Source organism: Mesoplodon bidens (genome assembly GCF_964165515.1).
Source record: "Mesoplodon bidens genome assembly, chromosome: 11".
Lineage (NCBI taxonomy): Eukaryota > Metazoa > Chordata > Mammalia > Artiodactyla > Ziphiidae > Mesoplodon > Mesoplodon bidens.
Window position 1 is genome coordinate 78,070,135 of NC_138167.1, and position 18,650 is coordinate 78,088,784.

At 39.7% G+C, this 18,650-nt stretch overlaps 1 protein-coding gene across 1 annotated transcript in view; it reads right to left on the reverse strand.

The window, feature by feature from the left end:
• ANO4 (anoctamin 4) overlaps window positions 1-18,650 on the reverse strand; it is a 422,274-nt gene that overhangs the window by 8,990 nt on the left and 394,634 nt on the right. Inside the window, exon 25 of the mRNA XM_081248924.1 lies at window positions 13,263-13,382. Coding sequence (XP_081105050.1) covers window positions 13,263-13,382 — 120 coding nt within the window. The remainder of the gene's footprint in view (window positions 1-13,262; window positions 13,383-18,650) is intronic.

The window sequence follows — 18,650 nt, forward strand, 5'->3', positions numbered from 1 at the left end:
AGGTAAATATCCACCTTGTTATTCTTCAAAAATATCTTGACTGTTCTTCATCCTTTGCATTTCTTTATAACATTATTTTGGCCCTCTGTTGCACAAAATTGGACTAATCACAATTCTTAGTTTTTATAACTGATCTTATTAGTCCATTCATGTTCTTCTTTTCTCCAATTTTTATGTTTATGTACTTAATAGGTTAATAACATAATGAACGATCATAAATCCTCCATGCAACCCAAGAATTAAAATATTACCGGGAACTTATATCCACCTCTGGGCTCCTCCTTCATCTCATCTCCTTGCTTCCCTTATCCTGAACTTCATTTTTATCATTAACATATTTTTGTTATGTATATGTATATTCATTTGTCTGAATATGATATTGTTCAGTTTTGTCTTGAACTCTCTAGAAAGGATGCTATATGGTATGCAGCCTTCTGAGACTTGCTTGTTTTTTTTTTTAGCATTGTGCTACTAAGATTTATCTGTGCTGTTGCATGTGGCCATTGCTGTACAACAGACTCCAGTATGCATATATTGTTGTTTTATGTAGTGTATATTTCAATTTATACTCACAAGCTGGTCATTTCTCTCTTTGCTTTCATATTCCCTAACCATGTAAAGCTTTGAAAAACGTGTTAAGTCTACCCAGTTCAGCAAATGCCCTTTGGGTAAAAGTTGGTTGCAGTGCTCGACATAGTACTCTGGATTCTGCTTTTATTTATTATTAAAAAATTTTGTTTTCTCGTGATGAGAACTTTTAAGATCTACTTCCTTAGCAACTTTTTAAAAATTGAAGTATAGTCGATTTACAATATCATGTTAGTTTCAGGTTTACAGCACAGCAGTTCAGAATATATATATGTATATTCTTCCTCAGATTTTGTAATAATCCTTCTAGGTTATTATGAAATATAGAGTATAGTTCCCTGTGCCATACAGTAGGTCCTTATTGGTTATCTATTTTATGTATAGTAGTGAGTATATGTTAATCCCAATCTCCTAATTTATCCCTCCCCCACCCCCCTTTCCCCTTTGGTAACCATAAGTTTGTTTTCTATGTCTGTGAGTCTCTGTTTTGGAAATAAGATTATTTGTGTCTTTTTTTTTTAAGATTCCAAATTTAAATGGTATCATATGATATTTACCTTTCTCTATCTGGCTTACTTCACTTAGTATGATAAGCTGTAGGTCCACCCATGTTGCTGCAAATGGCATTATTTCGTTCTTTTTAATGGCTGAGTAATATTCCATTGTATATATGTACCACATCTTTATCCATTTCTCTGTTGATGGACATTTAGGTTGCTTCCATGCCTTGGCTATTGTAAATAGTGCTGCAATGAACATTGGGGTGCGTGTGTCTTTCCAAATTATGGTTTTCTCCAGATATATGCCCAGGAGTGTGATTGAAGGATCTATGGTAGCTCTATTTTTAGTTTTTTAAGGAATCTCCATACTGTTCTCAGTAGTCACTGTACCAACTTACATTCCCACCAACAGTGTAGGAGAGTTCCCGTTTCTCCACACCCTCTCCAGCATTTATTTATAGACTTTTTGATGATGACCATTCTGACTGGTGTGAGGCAATACCCCATTGTAGTTTTGATTTGAATTCTCTAATAATTAGTGATTTCAAGCATTTTTTCATGTGCCTTTGGCCATCTGTATCTCTTTTTTGGAGAAATGTCTATATCTTCTGTCCATTTTTTGATTGGGTTGTTTGTTTTTTTGATATAGAGCTCTATGAGCTGTTTGTATAGTTTAGAAATTAATCCCTTGTCAGTAACATCATTTGCAAAAATTTTCCCCCATTCGTAGGTTCTCTTTTCATTTTGTTGATGGTTTCCATTGCTGTGCAAAAGCTTTTAAGTTTAATTAGGCACCATTTGTTTATTTTTATTTTTATTTCCATTAGTCTAGGAGATGGATCCAAAAAGATATTGTGGCGATTTATGTCAAAGAGTGTCCTGCCTGTGTTTTCCTCTAGGAGTTTCATCCTATCTGGTCTCATATTTAGGTCTTTAATCCATTTTGAGTTTATTTTCGTGTATGGTGTTAGGAAGTGTTCTAATTTCATTCTTTTACATGTAGCTTTCCAATTTTCCCAGCAACACTTATTGAAGAGACTGTCTTTCCTCTATTTTATATTCCTGCTTCCTTTGTTGTAGATTAATTGACCATAGGTGTATGGGTTTATTTCTGGGATTTCTATCCTGTTCCATCTATTTCTGTTTTTGTGCCAGTACCATACTCTTTTGATTACTGTAGCTTTGTAATATAGTCTGAAGTCAGGGAGCCTGGTTCTTCAAGCTCTGTTTTTCTTTCTTGGTTGCTTTGGCTATTTGGGGTCTTTATTGCTTCCATACAAATTTTAAGATTTTTTTAATATCTTTATTGGAGTGTAATTGCTTTACAATGGTGTGTTAGTTTCTGCTTTATAACAAAGTGAATTAGTTATACATATACATATGTTCCCATATCTCCTCCCTCTCACCCTTCCTATCCCACCCATCCAGGTATCACAAAGCACCGAGCTGATCTCCCTATGCTATGCGACTGCTTCCCACTAGCTATCTATTTTACGTTTGGTAGTGTATATATGTCCATGCCACTCTCTCACTTTGTCACAGCTTAAACATCCCCCTCCGCATATCCTCAAGTCCATTTTCTAGTAGGTCTGTGTCTTTATTCCCGTCTTACCCCTAGGTTCTTCATGACATTTTTTTCTTATATTACATATATATGTGTTAGCATACGGTACTTGTCTTCCTCTTTCTGACTTACTTCACTCTGTGTGACAGACTCTGGGTCCATCCACCTCACTACAAATAACTCAATTTCGTTTCTTTTTATGGCTGAGTAATATTCCATTGTATATATGTGCCACATCTTCTTTATCCATTCATCCGACAATGGACACTTAGGTTGTTTCCATCTCCTGGCTATTGTAAATAGAGCTGCAATGAACATTTTGGTACATGACTCTTTTTGAATTATGGTTTACTCAGGGTATATGCCTAGTAGTGGGTTTGCTGGGTCATATGGTAGTTCTATTTGTAGTTTTTTAAGGAACCTCAATACTGTCCTCCATAGTGGCTGTACCAATTCACATTCCCACCAGCAGTGCAAGAGTGTTCCCTTTTCTCCACAACCTCCCCAGCATTTACTGTTTCTAGATTTTTTGATGATGGACATTCTGACTGGTGTGAGATGATATCTCATTGTAGTTTTGATTTGCATTTCTCTAATGATTAAAGATGTTGAGCATCCTTTCATGTGTTTGTTGGCAGTCTGTATATCTTCTGTGGAGAAATGTCTATTTAGGTCTTCTGCCCATTTTTGGATTGGGTTGTTTGTTTTTTTGTTATTGAGCTGCATGAGCTGCTTATAAATTTTGGAGATTAATCCTTTGTCAGTTGCTTCACGTGCAAATATTTTCTCCCATTCTGAGGGTTGTCTTTTGGTCTTGTTTATGGTTTCCTTTGCTGTGCAAAAGCTTTGAAGTTTCATTAGGTCCCATGTGTTTATTTTTGTCTTTATTTCCATATCTCTAGGAGGTGGGTCAAAAAGGATCTTGCTGTGATTTATGTCATAGAGTGTTCTGCCTATGTTTTCCTCTAAGAGTTTGATAGTTTCTGGTCTTACATTTAGGTCTTTAATCCATTTTGAGCTTATTTTTGTGTATAGTGTTAGGGAGTGTTCTAATCTCATACTTTTACATGTACCTGTCCAGTCTTCCCAGCACCACTTATTGAAGAGGCTGTCCTTTCTCCACTGTACATTCCTGCCTCCTTTATCAAAGATAAGTTGACCATATGTGCGTGGGTTTATTTCTGGGCTTTCTATCCTGTTCCATTGATCTATCTTTCTGTTTTTGTGCCAGTACCATACTGTCTTGATTACTGTAGCTTTGTAGTATAGTCTGAAGTCAGGGAGCCTGATTCCTCCAGCTCCGTTTTTTGTTCTCAAGATTGCTTTGGCTATTTGGGGTCTTCTGTGTTTCCATACAAATTGTGAAATTTTTTGTTCTAGTTCTGTGAAGAATGCCGGTGGTAGTTTGATAGGGATTGCATTGAATCTGTAGATTGCTTTGGGTAGTAGAGTCATTTTCACAATGTTGATTCTTCCAATCCAAGAACATGGTACATCTCTCCATCTATTTGTATCACCTTTAATTTCTTTCATCAGTATCGTATAATTTTCTGCATACAGGTCTTTTGTCTCCTTAGGTAGGTTTATTCCTAGATATTTTATTCTTTTTGTTGCAGTGGTAAATGGGAGTGTTTTCTTGATTTCACTTTCAGATTTTTCATCATTAGTGTATAGGAATGCCAGAGATTTCTATACATTATGTTTGTATCCTGCTACTTTACCAAATTCATTGATTAGCTCTAGTAGTTTTCTGGTACATGTTTAGGATTCTCTATGTATAGTATCATGTCATCTGCAAACAGTGACAGCTTTACTTCTTCTTTTCCAATTTGGATTCCTTTTCTTCTCTGATTGCTGTGGCTAAAACTTCCAGAACTATGTTGAGTAAGAGTGGTGAGAGTGGGCAACCTTGTCTTGTTCCTGATCTTAGTGGAAATGGTTTCAGTTTTTCACCATTGAGGACGATGTTGGCTGTGGGTTTGTCATATATGGCCTTTATTATATTGAGGAAAGTTCCCTCTATGTCTACTTTCTGCAAGTTTTTTTTTTCCTAAATGGGTGTTGAATTTTGTCGAAAGCTTTCTCTGCATCTATTGAGATGATCATATGGTTTTTCTCCTTCAATTTGTTAGTATGGTGTATCACGTTGATTGATTTGCGTATATTGAAGAATCCTTGCATTCCTGGAATAAACCCCACTTGATCATGGTGTATGATCCTTTTAATGTGCTGTTGGATTCTGTTTGCTAGTATTTTGTTGAGGATTTTTGCATCTATGTTCATCAGTGATATTGGCCTGTAGTTTTCTTTCTTTGTGACTTCCTTGTCTGCTTTTGGTATCAGGGTGATGGTGGCCTCATAGAATGGGTTTGGGAGTGTTCCTCCCTCTGCTATATTTTGGAAGAGTTTGAGAAGGATAGGTGTTAGCTCTTCTCTAAATGTTTGATAGAATTCGCCTGTGAAGCCATCTGGTCCTGGGCTTTTGTTTGTTTCAAGATTTTTAATCACAGTTTTTCAGTATCAGTGCTTTGTGATTGGTCTGTTCATGTTTTCTGTTTCTTCCAGATTCAGTCTTGGCAGGTTGTGCATTTCTAAGAATTTGTCCATTTCTTCCAGGTTGTCCATTTTATTGGCATAGAGTTGCTTGTAATAATCTCTCATGATCTTTTTTGTTTCTGCACTGTCAGTTGTTAGTTCTCCTTTTTCTTTTCTTATTCTATTGATTAAAGTCTTCTCTTTTTTTCTTGATGAGTCTGGCTAATGGTTTATCAATTTTGTTTATTTACTCAAAGAACCAGCTTTTAGTTTTATTGATCTTTGCTATCGTTTCCTTCATTTCTTTTTCATTTATTTCTGATCTGATCTATATGATTTCTTTCCTTCTGCTAACTTTGGGCTTTTTTTGTTCTTCTTTCTCTAATTGCTTTAGGTGCAAGGTTAGGTTGTTTATTCGAGATGTTTCCTGTTTCTTAAGGTAGGATTGTATTGCTATTAACTTCCCTCTTAGAACTGCTTTTGCTGCATCCCATAGGTTTTGGGTCGTGGTGTCTCCACTGTCATTTGTTTCTAGGTATGTTTTGATTTCCTCTTTCATTTCTTCAGGGATCACTTCATTATTAAGTAGTGTATTGTTTAGCCTCCATGTGTTTGTATTTTTTACAGATCTTTTCTTGTAATTGATAACTAGTCTCATAGTGTTGTGGTCGGAAAAGATACTTGATACAATTTCAGTTTTATTAAATTTTCCAAGGCTTGATTTGTGACCCAAGATATGATCTATCTGGGAGAATGTTCCATGAGCACTTGAGAAGAATGTGTATTCTGTTGTTTTTGGATGGAATGTCGTACAAATATCAATTAAGTCCATCTTGTTTTATGTATCATTTAAAGCTTGTGTTTCCTTATTTATTTTCATTTTGGATGATCTGTCCATTGGTGAAAGTGGGGTGTTGAAGTCCCCTACTATGAGTGTGTTACTGTTGATTTCCCCTTTTATGGCTATTAGCATTTGCCTTCTGTATTGAGGTGCTTCTATGTTGGGTGCATAAATATTTACAATTGTTATATCTTCTTCTTGGATTGATCCCTTCATCATTATGTAGTGTCCTTCTTTGTCTCTTCTAATAGTCTTTATTTTAAAGTCTATTTTGTCTGATATGAGAATTGCTACTCCAGCTTTCTTTTGGTTTCCATTTGCATGAAATATCTTTTTCCATCCCCCTACTTTCTGTTTGCATGTGTCTCTAGGTCTGAAGTGTGTCTCTTGTAGACAGCATATATATGGGTCTTGTTTTTTATCCATTCAGCCAGTCTGTGTCTTTTGGTGGGAGCATTTAATCCATTTACATTTAAGGTAATTATCGATATGTATGTTCGTATTCCCATTTTCTTAATTGTTTTGGATTTGTTATTGTAGGTCTTTTCCTTCTCTCATGTTTCCTGCCTAGAGAAGTTCCTTTAGCATTTGTTGTAAAGCTGGTTTGGTGGTGCTGAACTCTCTCAGCTTTTGCTTGTCTGTAAAGCTTTTAATTTCTCCATCAAGTCTGAATGAGATCCTTGCTGGGTAGAGTAATCTTGGTTGCAGGTTTCTCTCCTTCATCACTTTAAATATATCCTGCCAGTCCCTTCTGACTTGCAGAGTTTCTGCTGAAAGATCAGCTGTTAATCTTATGGGGATTCCCTTGTGTGTTATTGGTTGTTTTTCTTTTGCTGCTTTTAATATGTTTTCTTTGTATTTAATTTTTGACAGTTTGATTCATATCTGTCTTGGCGTGTTTCTCCTTGGACTTATCCTGTATGGGACTCTCTGTGCTTCCTGGACTTGATTAACTATTTCCTTTCCTATATTAGGTAAGTTTTCAACTATAGTCTCTTCAAATATTTTCTCAGTCCCTTTCGTTTTCTCTTCTTCTTCTGGAACCCCTATAATTTGAATGTTGGTGCATTTAATGTTGTCCCAGAGGTCTCTGAGACTGTCCTCAGTTCTTTTCAATCCTTTTTCTTTATTCTGCTCTGCAATAGTTATTTCCACTATTTTTATCTTCCACCTCACTTATCCGTTCTTCTGCCTCAGTTATTCTGCTATTGATCCCATCTGGAGTATTTTTAATTTCATTTATTGTGTTGTTCATCGTTGCTTGTTTCATCTTTAGTTCTTCTAGGTCCTTGTTAAACGTTTCTTGCATTTTCTCTATTTCCAAGATTTTGGATCTTCTTTACTATCATTATTCTGAATTCTTTTTCAGGTAGACTGCCTATTTCCTCTTCATTTGTTAGGTCTGGTGGTTTTTTATCTTGCTCCTTCATCTGCTGTGTGTTTTTCTGTCTTCTCATTTTGCTTATCTTACTGTGTGTGGGGTCTCCTTTTTGCAGGCTGCAGGTTCGTAGTTCCCGTTGTTTTTGTTGTCTGTCCCCAGTGGCTAAAGTTAGTTCAGTGGGTTGTGTAGGCTTCCTGGTGTAGGGGACTAGTGCCTGTGGTCTGGTGGATGAGGCTGGATCTTGTCTTTCTGATGGGCAGGTCCACATCTGGTGGTGTGTTTTGGGGTGTTTGTGGACTTATTATGATTTTAGGTAGCCTCTTTCTGCTAATGGGTGGCGTTGTGTTCCTGTCTTGCTAGTTGTTTGGCATAGGATGTCCAGCACTATAACTTGCTGGTCGTTGAGTGAAGCTGGGTGCTGGTGTTGAGATGGAGATCTCTGGGAGATTTTCCCCGTTTGATATTATGTGGAGCTGGGCGTTCTCTTGTGGACCAGTGTCCTGAAGTTGGCTCTCCCACCTCAGAGGCACAGCACTGACTCCTGGCTGCAGCACCAAGAGCTTTTCATCCACATGGCTCAGAATAAAAGGGAGAAAAAGTAGAAAGAAAAGAAAGAAAGAAAGAAAGAAGATAAAATAAAATATAGATAAAATAAAATTAAGTTATTAAAATAAAAAATAATTATTAAGAAAAAACTTTTTTTAAAAAGAAAACAAAGAAACAAAAAAACAAAACGGATAGATAGAACCCTAGGACAAATGGTGAAAGCAACACTATACAGACAAAATCTCACACAGAAGCATACACATACATTCTCACAAAAAGAGGAAAAGGGGAAAAAATAATAAATCTTGCTTTCAAAGTCCCCTCAATTGGGGATGATTCGTTGTCTATTCATGTATTCCACAGATGCAGGGTACATCAAGTTGATTGTGGAGATGTAATCCGCAGCTCCTGAGGCTTCTGGGAGAGATTTCCCTTTCTCTTCTTTGTTCGCACAGCTCCTGGGGCTCAGCTTTGGATTTGGCCCCGCCTCTGCGTGTAGGTCCTCGGAGGGCATCTGTTCTTCACTCAGACAGGCCGGGGTTAAAGGAGCAGCTGCTTCGGGGGCTCTGGCTCACTCAGGCCGGGGGGAGGGAGGGGTGCGGTTGCGGGGCGAGCCTTCGGCGGTAGAGGCCGGCGTGACATTGCACCAGCCTGAGGTGCCCCATGCGTTCTCCCAGGGAAGTTGTCCCTGGATTCCGGGACTCTGGCAGTGGTGGGCTGCACAGGCTCCCCGGAAGGGAGATGTGGAGAGTGACCTGTGCTCACACACAGGCTTCTTGGTGGTGACAGCAGCAGCCCCAGCGTCCCATGCCCGTCTCTGGGGTCTGCGCTGTTAGCCGCGGCTCTCGCCCGTCTCTGGAGCTCCTTTAAGCGGCGCTCTTAGTTCCCTCTCCTTGCGCACCAGGAAACAGAGGGAAGAAAAAGTCTCTTGCCTCTTCGGCTGGTCCAGACTTTTTCCCGGACTCCCACCCAGTTGGCCGTGTTGCAGTAACCCCTTCAGGCTGTGTTCACGCCGCCAACCCCAGTCCTCTCCCTGCGCTCCGACTGACCGAAGCCCGAGCCTCAGCTCCCAGCCCTGCCTGCCCCGGCAGGTGAGCAGACAAGCCTCTCGGACTGGTGAGTGCTGGTCGGCACTGACCCTCTGTGTGGGAATCTCCCCGCTTTGCCCTCCGCACCCGTGTTGCTGTGCTCTCCTCCACAGCTCCGAAGCTTCCCTGCTCCGCCACCCGCAGTCTCCACCCGCGAAGGGGCTTCCTAGTGTGTGGAAACCTTTCCTCCTTCACGGCTCCCTCCCCGAGGTGCAAGTACCGTCCCTATTCTTTTGTCTCTGTTTTTTCTTTTTTCTTTTGCCCTATCCAGGTACGTGGGGCGTTTCTTGCCTTTTGGGAGGTCTGAGGTCTTCTGCCAGCGTTCAGTAGGTGGTTCTGTAGGAGTTGTCCCACGTGTAGATGTATTTCTGGTGTATCTGTGGGGAGGAAGGTGATCTCCGCGTCTTACTCTTCCGCCATCTTCCCCCTCCTCAAATTTTAAGATTTTTTGTTCTAGTTCTGTAAAAAATGCCATTGGTAATTTTTTTCCCCTGTAATTTATTTCTAATCTCATAGTGTTTTGTTCAGAAAAGATGCTTGATATGATTTCAATTTTCTTAAATTTACCAAGCCTTGATTTTTGACCCAAGATGTGATCTATCCAGGAGAATGTTCCATGTGCACTTGAGAATAAAGTGTAATCTGCTGTTTTCGGATGTTCTATGTATATCAGTTAAATCTGTCTGGTCTATTGTGTCATTTAAAGCTTGTGTTTCCTTATTAATTTTCTTGTGGATGATCTGTCCATTGGTGTAAGTGAGGTGTTAAAGTCCCCCACTATTATTGTGTTACTGTTGATTTACTCTTTTATAGCTGTTAGCATTTGCCTTATGTATTGATGTACTCCTATGTTGGGTGCATATATATTTATAATTGTTATATTTTCTTCTTGGATTGATCCCTTGATCATTATGTAGTGTGCTTCATTGTTTCTTGTACCGTTCTTTATTTTAATGTCTATTTGATATGAGTATTGCTACTCCAGCTTTCTTTTGATTTCCATTTGCATGGAATATCTTTTTCCATCTCCTCAGTTTCAGTCTGTATGTGTTCGTAGGTCTGAAGTGGGTCTCTTGTAGACAGCATATGTATGGGTCTCGTTTTTCTATCCATTCAGCAAGCCTGCGTCTTTTGGTTGGAGCATTTAATCCATTCACATTTAAGGCAATTATCGATATGTATGTTCCTATGACCATTTTCTTAATTGTTTTCGGTTTGTTTTTGTAGGTCCTTTCCTTCTCTTGTGTTTCCCACTTAGAAAAGTTCCTTTAGCATTTGTTGTAGAGCTGGTTTGGTGGTGCTGAATTCTCTTAGCATTTGCTTGTCTGTAAAGCTTTTGATTTCTCCGTCGAATCTGAATGAGATCCTTGCTGGGTCAAGTAATTTTGGTTGTAGGTTCTTCCCTTTTATCACTTTAAATATATCGTGCGACTCCTTTCTGGCTTGTACAGTTTCTGCTGAGAAATCAGCTGTTAACCTTATGGGAGTTCCCTTGTATGTTATCTGTCATTTTTCCCTTGTTACTTTTAATAATTTTTCTTTTTCATTAATTTTTGTCAATTTGATTACTGTGTGTCTCGGTGTGTTTCTCCTTGGGTTTATCCTGCCTGGGACTCTCTCTGCTTCCTGCACTTGGGTGGCTATTTCCTTTCCTATGTTAGGGAAGTTTTCAACTATAATCTCTTCAAATATTTTCTTGGGTCCTTTTTCTCTCTCTTTATTTTTTCTGGAACCCGTATAATGAGAATGTTGGTGCATTTGATTTTGTCCCAGAGGTCTCTTAGGCTGTCTTCATTTCTTTTCATTCTTTTTCTTTATTCTGTTCCACAGCAGTGAATTCCACCATTCTGTTCCAGGTCACTTATCTGTTCTTCTGCCTCAGTTATTCTGCTGTTGATTCCTTCTAGTGTATTTTTCATTTCAGTTATTGTATTGTTCATCTCTCTTTGTTCTTTAATTCTTCTATGTCTTTGTTAAACACTTCTTGCATCTTCTCGATCTTTGCCTCCATTCTTTTTCTGAGGGCTTGGATCATCTTCACTATCATTATTCTGAATTCCTTTTCTGGAAGATTGCCTATCTCCACTTCATTTAGTTGTGTTTCTGGGGTTTCATCTTGTTACTTCATCTGGTACATAGTCCTTTGCCTTTTCATTTTGTCTGTCTTTCTGTGAATGTGGTTTTCGTTCCACAGGCTGCAGGATTTTAGTTCTTCTTGCTTCTGCTGCCTGCTTTCTGGTGGATGAGGCTATCTAAGAGTGTTGTGCAAGCTTCCTGATTGGAGGAACTGGTGGTGAGTAGAGCTGGGTGTTTCTCTGGTGGGCAGAGCCCAGTAAAACTTTAACCTGCTTGTCTGCTGATGGATGGGGCTGAGTTCCCTCCCTGTTGGTTGTTTGGCCTGAGGGGACCCAGCACTGGAGCCAGAGGCTCTTTGGTGGGGCTAATAGTGGACTCTGGGACGGCTCACACCAAGGAGTACTTCCCAGAACTTCTGATGCCAGTGTCCTTGTCCTCATGGTGAGCCACAGCTGCCCCCCAGCCTCTGCAGGAGACCCTCCAACACTAGCAGGTAGGTCTGTTCATTCTCCTATGGGGTCACTGCTCCTTCCCCCTGGGTGCTGATAAGCACACTACTTTGTGTGTGCCCTCCAAGAGTGGAGTTTCTGTTTCCCCCAGTCCTGTCAAAGTCCTGCAATCAAATCCTGCTAGCCTTCAAAGTGTGATTCTCTGGGAATTCCTCCTCCCATTGCTAGACCCCCAGATTGGGAAGCATGATGTGGGGTTCAGAACCTTCACTCCAGTGGGTAGACTTCTGTGGTATAATTGTTCTCCAGTTTGTGAGTCACCTACCCAGTGGTTATGGGATTTGATTTTATTGTGATTGCGACCCTCCTACCATCTCACTGGGGCTTCTTTGTCTTTGGATGTGGGGTACCTTTTTTGGTGAGTTACAGTGTCTTCCTGTCGATGATTATTCAGCAGTTAGTTGTGATTCTGGTGCTCTCGCAAGAGGGAGGGAGCGCACGTCCTTCCACTCCGCCAACTTGAACCAAATTGCTGCAGCTTCTACATCAGCACTTGCATGTTATGGGTGCTGCTTCTTAAACCTCATGAACTAACCTCTGCTAGCTTCCAACTTTTCTGTAGCTTCCTTACCTCTCCTGGCCCTCACAGAATTGAGAGAGTGAGGGTCTTGCTCTGGATGAAGCTTTGGCTTAAGGGAATGTTTTTGCTGGTTTGATCTTCTGTACAGACCACTAAAACTTTCTTCAGATCATCAGTAAGGCTGTTTCACTTTCTTATCTTTTGGGTGTTCACTGGAGTAGCACTTTAACTTTCCTTCAAGAACTTTTCCTTTGCATTCACAACTTGGCAAACTGTTTGGTGGAAGAGGCCTACCTTTTGGCTTATCTCTGCTTTCAGCTTGCCTTCCTTACTAAGCTTAGTCATTTCTAGCTTTTGATTTAAAGTGAGAGATGTGTGGCTTTCCTTTCTCTTAAACACTTAGAGGCCACTGTACGGTTATTAATTGAATTGGCCTAATTTCAATACTGTGTCTCAGGGAAGAGGGGAGCCCACGGAGAGGCAGAGATGGGGAAACAGAGCAGTCAGAACACATTAAGTCCACTGTCTTATATGTGCAGGGTTTGTAGCACCCCAAAACAATTATGATAGTAACATCAAAGATCACTGATCATAGATCACCACAACAAATATAATAATAATGAAAAAATCTGAAATATGGCGAGAATTACCAAAACGTGACACAGAGTCACAAAGTGAGCAAATGCTGTTGGAAAAACAGCACTGACAGACTTTCTCGATGCAAGATTGCCACAAACCTTCAATTTTTAACAAATGCAATATCTGCGAAGTGCACAAAAATGACATATGTCTGTGTGTAACAAATTGTTTTTCTCTTGCTGCTTCAAATATTCTCTCCTTGTCTTAACTTTTGATACTTTAATTATAATGTCTTAGTGGGGGTCTCTTTGGGTTCCTCTTGCATGGGCTTCCTGGATCTGGAAGTCTGGGCTTCACCCAGAGATTATGTTTTAATCTGTGTAAAAGAGATTTAAAAATTCTCCAGGGGATTGTAATGCATAATCAAGTTTGAGAACCACAGCTGTAAATCCACTCAGTCGAAAAGGGCCACTGTCTGAGCAACACCTCCCCACGGCAGAGCCAGCCCAGCTGAGGCTCAGAGTGCCACACTTACCTACAGTACTTGAGAGGAGTCCCCGAGAACTCACTGCCATCAGACTCAGGCTCAGATCGGTTCTCAAAGTCAGAAATTCGGAATACAGACAAGCTGGCATTCACATAGCCAACCATGCACCTACAAAAGAAAACAGATTCTCTAATTAGGACTCTGATCTCCTCTGCATCCAATTCACCAAGGCTCTACTTCCTAGAAATCCCTGCAGTTATAGGTGCCTTACTTGGACCTGCCTTGTCACAGCACTCAAGTTGGAATACACTGAAAAGCCCTGGGTATGTTGAACGAAGAACAAGTCATTCTTTTGTTATAGTCCTTTATGTGCAGAATCATCATCTAGACCATCACTACCCCAATCAGTGCTTCAGTAAAATGGGCAAAAGCATTGCATGATCAGCATAAGTAAGTCACCACTTCTTTCATTGATGACACACACACATATGCACACATAATCACATTCCTTCATTAATGATTATCTATAATTTCTCATAATGCCCTGAATATAACTAGTATGAATATAACCCCCCTCCCAACTCACATCCCATGCTACAGTCATGCTAGATTATGTTCCTTTCACGTATCATATACTTTCATGCCTCTGCTCATGTTGTCTTTTCTCTTGGGATTCCTTACTCATGTTTTACAAGTGGTAATAGTGTTCACCAACTGAGATGTCACCTCTTTTGTGAAAACGTCCTAATCCCCCCAGTCAGAAGACTCATTCCCTTCTCTCTGTGGTGCAGCTCTATTTACTTCACAATGGCCATATAGCTTATATTAGAGTTGGCTGCATACATGTATGCCTTCTCCTTTGGACTATAGTGGTTTTTTTCTTTTTTGGATGAGAAGAGGTGTGATAGATATTTTGGTATCCTAGGACAGTCTCGTGCAGTGTAGGAATCCAGTAAATATTGAATTCAATTTATTTGATTGGAGGAAAATTAAAGTACCAGAGATTCTATCAAGGTCTTGAAGATGGATCAGGAATAAAACTATTGCCTGGACCTCCCAGGGATATAAGCTTCTTGAGGACATGGCTTTCTTTCTGTGTTGGGGAATGGGGGTCAGTATATTACAATACAAAAAACTTGGGCTTTAGGGTCAAATTGTAGCTCTGCTGCTTTCTAGCCATGTGATCTTGGCAAATTATGCAACTCTTTAAGCAACAGAAGTGTCCACCTCATAGGGTCATTGTGGGAGTGAAATGAAATGATATATGTAAAGCAAGTGATATAATGCTTAGCCTATAGCAAGATCTTAATAAATGTGAGTGGTATTATTCATTTAATTTCATGCACCTCGGAGGTCAATAAATATTTAATTATTAATTGAAAGAATAAATCATGGTCTTCAGACTCTCTTCATTAACATGTCTGATGTGATTGTCCAAAGTTGCTGAATACCAAACCCAAGTGATAACACAAACATAGTTCTGAGAGCACATGGGTTCTGTGCATGTGTTGTCTTGCTCAAGACAAGTCACTGGTTTCATCGTGGCCTTAAAAGAAATGAACCAAGCAGAAGGACCCATTTGTCAACAGTCACTCATGGGTGAAACCAATGGTCAGTGCGTGTGTAACATGCCCTACTCCCACTGGCAGCAGGCCTCTCCCATCACTCCATAAAAAGATAATTTGAAATGATTTCTCCCTCATCTATGAACTGCCTGGAATATGACATGAAAACAGAAGCTTGATGATGATTCGCTGTCACAGAGAGGGAACCGGTTTTGTGAAATACAGAATAGGACAGAGTCTTTTCAGGAGCTCAGCTGTGGGAAGGGAAAGGTGCTCTGGAAACTGGCAAAAGCAGGCCCAGCATTGAAATGGAATAATTACAACCCCTCCTACATTCTTCTCTCAAACAGCAGCCCTGAGCTTTACTAAGATTAAAGCTGCTCATGGCTACTCTTAAAAAACTCAATAGAGAGCCTAAATTCGAATGAAATACCCGTCTCACAGGCTGAATACCTTACATTCAAAATAAAAGATAAAAGGGAGACATAGTTGAACTCTTCATTAAGCATATTCATGTAATGTCAGTCATGAATCTAGTTGAAAATGTGCCTTTAGTGGGCATGTACTCCTGGGTGCAAAGCATTACACATGGAACTAGTAAGTCTTCCTTCCATATAATTTCCATAATCAAGGAAGAAGAGGAACTGCTAATGCTGAATTTTCTAGGCATTTATCTAATTCTTTTCACTGTGGTAGAATCTTAGCTTGCCAACATCAAACAGTTGAGAGCATCATCAATTTAGGGAAATGAGGTTTCCCACACTTCATCGTATAGAGTTCAGCCAGTGGCATCCATGGGTCAACTCAGTGACCTATTGTTACATCAGGAAGGTCACAGGCAGCAGCGGATCCCATGTCTGCTAAGTTTGCTGGCAGGAGGTCTATGTATCCTCACTGTGACACACCCCCAGCTCCAGGTGAGACACAGGAAAGACGAGGCTACACTGATGATCAGGGAGAAGTGAGAGGGAAGGAGAAAAAAGTATCAGACAGAGGAAGAGTTTCCTGAGAATATAAAATAATGAAGTCATCAGTTTTCTTAAGGGGTTGGCAGATGGCCTCTAAAGGCATTTCCAAGAAAGAAGATTCAGAAAAATGTCTTATGCAAGGGCAGCATTGTTTGAATGAGAATGCATATGTTTTCCAAGTAACTTCTGAGAAGACATTTATTTAAATGTGAGAATTCTGGTTTTAAAACCATTCATTACTTATTGCTTTCCATCCTTTACTGTGGGGGAAAAGGATGAGTTAGTGATCATTATCACCATTTTCAAGGGAGAGAACAGAATCAGGTGACTTTTGAGTTTGTAGATTCCAGATCAAACTCACTGCAGAGTGTCTTTTTTTTTTTTTTACAACTTTATTGGAGTATAATTGCTTCACAATGGTGTGTTAGTTTCTGCTTTATAACAAAGTGAATCAGTTATACATATACATATGTTCCCATATCTCTTCCCTCTTGCATCTCCCTCCCTCCCACCCTCCCTATCCCACCCCTCCAGGCGGTCACAAAGCACCGAGCTGATCTCCCTGTGCTATGCGGCTGCTTCCCACAGCTATCTATTTTACGTTTGGTAATGTATATATGTCCATGCGTCTCTCTCGCTTTGTCACAGCTTACCCTTCCCCCTCCCCATATCCTCAAGTCCATTCTCAAGTAGGTCTGTGTCTTTATTCCTGTTTTACCCCTAGGTTCTTCACGACATTTTTTTCCCCTTAAATTCCATATATATGTGTTAGCATACGGTATTTGTCTTTCACTTTCTGACTTACTTCACTTTGTATGACAGACTCTAGGTCTATCCACCTCATTACAAATAGCTCAATTTCGTTTCTTTTTATGGCTGAGTGATATTCCATTGTATATATGTGCCACATCTGCTTTGAATTCTGCTACTAAATTTGCTTTTGAGGTTTTAGGCATTGTGACTCAAATAGCATGGGGAGAGGGTTGAAAGGGCAAAAGAGCAAGGGGAAATAAGGTCAGGTTTGTGCATTTAAATCAGACATGCTTTGTAGAAAACAAATGACTAATTTATTTATAGGTTAATTTGTAGATAACTTTATAGGTAATAAATTAGGCTAGTGAGATAAGCACAGAAGAAAGTGGACTTCTGACTTCTTGCATTGAAAATGTCAGACATTATGAAATAAGAAGAGTAGCCCTCTGTAACCATAAGCTTTATCTTCTGAAATACAACTTTGCAATTGGTTTTGTTGTTGATCGATTTAATAGATTTATAGCTTATATAAATACATTATTTATAGTTCATTAAGGTATTTGTAGCTCATTCTGTGAAAATTCGAGCACTGTGTCCTTGATCAAATCTCTAACTCCTTATGGTATAACTATTTTACAGGAAAATCAGCTTGATTTATACCACTAGATCAGGTATATACCTCACAGTAATTTTCTAAGGCCTGCATATATCCTTAGAGAATGTTCCCAAACTCTAAGCCATGTCTACCTGATAACAAAGTAATTAGTTTATTGCATTCATTGAGGGTGAGGGATCAAACTGGTTATTTGTGCTTTCTGGAAATAAAATTTAGTTTGCTGATTGAAATTTTAACTCTGATTGACAGAACAATTTTATAATATACACCTTCAACTTGACCTCACAATTTCTGTCTCCTGATGTCTGCCTAGAGGTGATTTTAGTTCTCTAAGCTCTTTCTAAAGGACCCTTGGGAAGATACCCTGAAAGACGAAGTGACTTCATTTTGTAGGCAATGAACAACACTCTGATCACTGGCAGCTGGAAAGACAGAATGTCTTAAGAGGGAAGATGAAAACATTTGAAAAATTCTTGTGTACCCGCTGTGTGGAGACCACTGCCTCAAACCACAGTATTCCTTTCACGTACAGATCTGGCTGAAAAATGAGAATGTCTTCCCCACTGTGCTGCTAAAGACTCGTCTGCTGAGCAGACGAGTGTTGAGACTGGTGGGAATGTGCAGCCAGGAATAACTGAAGCACGCTGTCATAGGGACACGGGGCCTGTGAACTGAATGACCCTGGACACAGGAGTGAAATTCTCATCCATGGAGGAGCCAGGGAAACCTGTAAGGTGAGGGAAGCCTGGAGTTCTGGAGAAAGGTGATTGGTTTGGTTGGAATACTGTTGATTTAGGGTCAATTTAAATTGAAATATGGCATTTCCACAGCCGGATTTAATCTAAGTGGGATCTCACTCTGACTGCACATGCTACCTTAAAAGCCTATGATGTCTAAAATTTGACAGTGCTGCTCCTCTATGAGTTCAGTCATCTCTGAAGCATTTTTAAACTGGAAAAAGAAAAAAACCTAAAAAGGATAATAGAGTAGCTGGTGGGGCAGAAAATAAGATTCATTAAGAAACATACACAAATGTAACTATTTGAAAGTAAGAAAAACGACTAATGGATTAGAAGATAAAAAGTAGGTCTACAAATATTGAAGGTAGCAACAGGCTCTTAAGAGAAACATTATTTAAAAAAAAAAAAAAAGGCCCAAAGAGCTCAGTAAAACTGAATTAAGGAGGCTATTTAGAGAAATTCTAATCACTATGAACATTGTCTTAAATCTAATAGGCTGTCAAAATTCTAAAGCTTTGATTCATTATCAACAGCACATAAATGTTCCCACTTTATTTTTTGGTTTCCTCCAGAACAAGACAGGTATTACCATATTTGAAGTAGCGGAAGAATGGAAATAACCATCAAGATTTAAACGCCAGGGAGTTGACTGTTGGATGAGTTGGATAAGCACTTATTGGCAAGGGCCCCGAGGGCTGTGAGGTTCAGGATGAAGGGCACTGTCTGAGTCTAGGCTTTACCTTCGTGTGGGCTCCATCAGTTACTCTGCCTTGTGATTATGGATTTAACCTCTC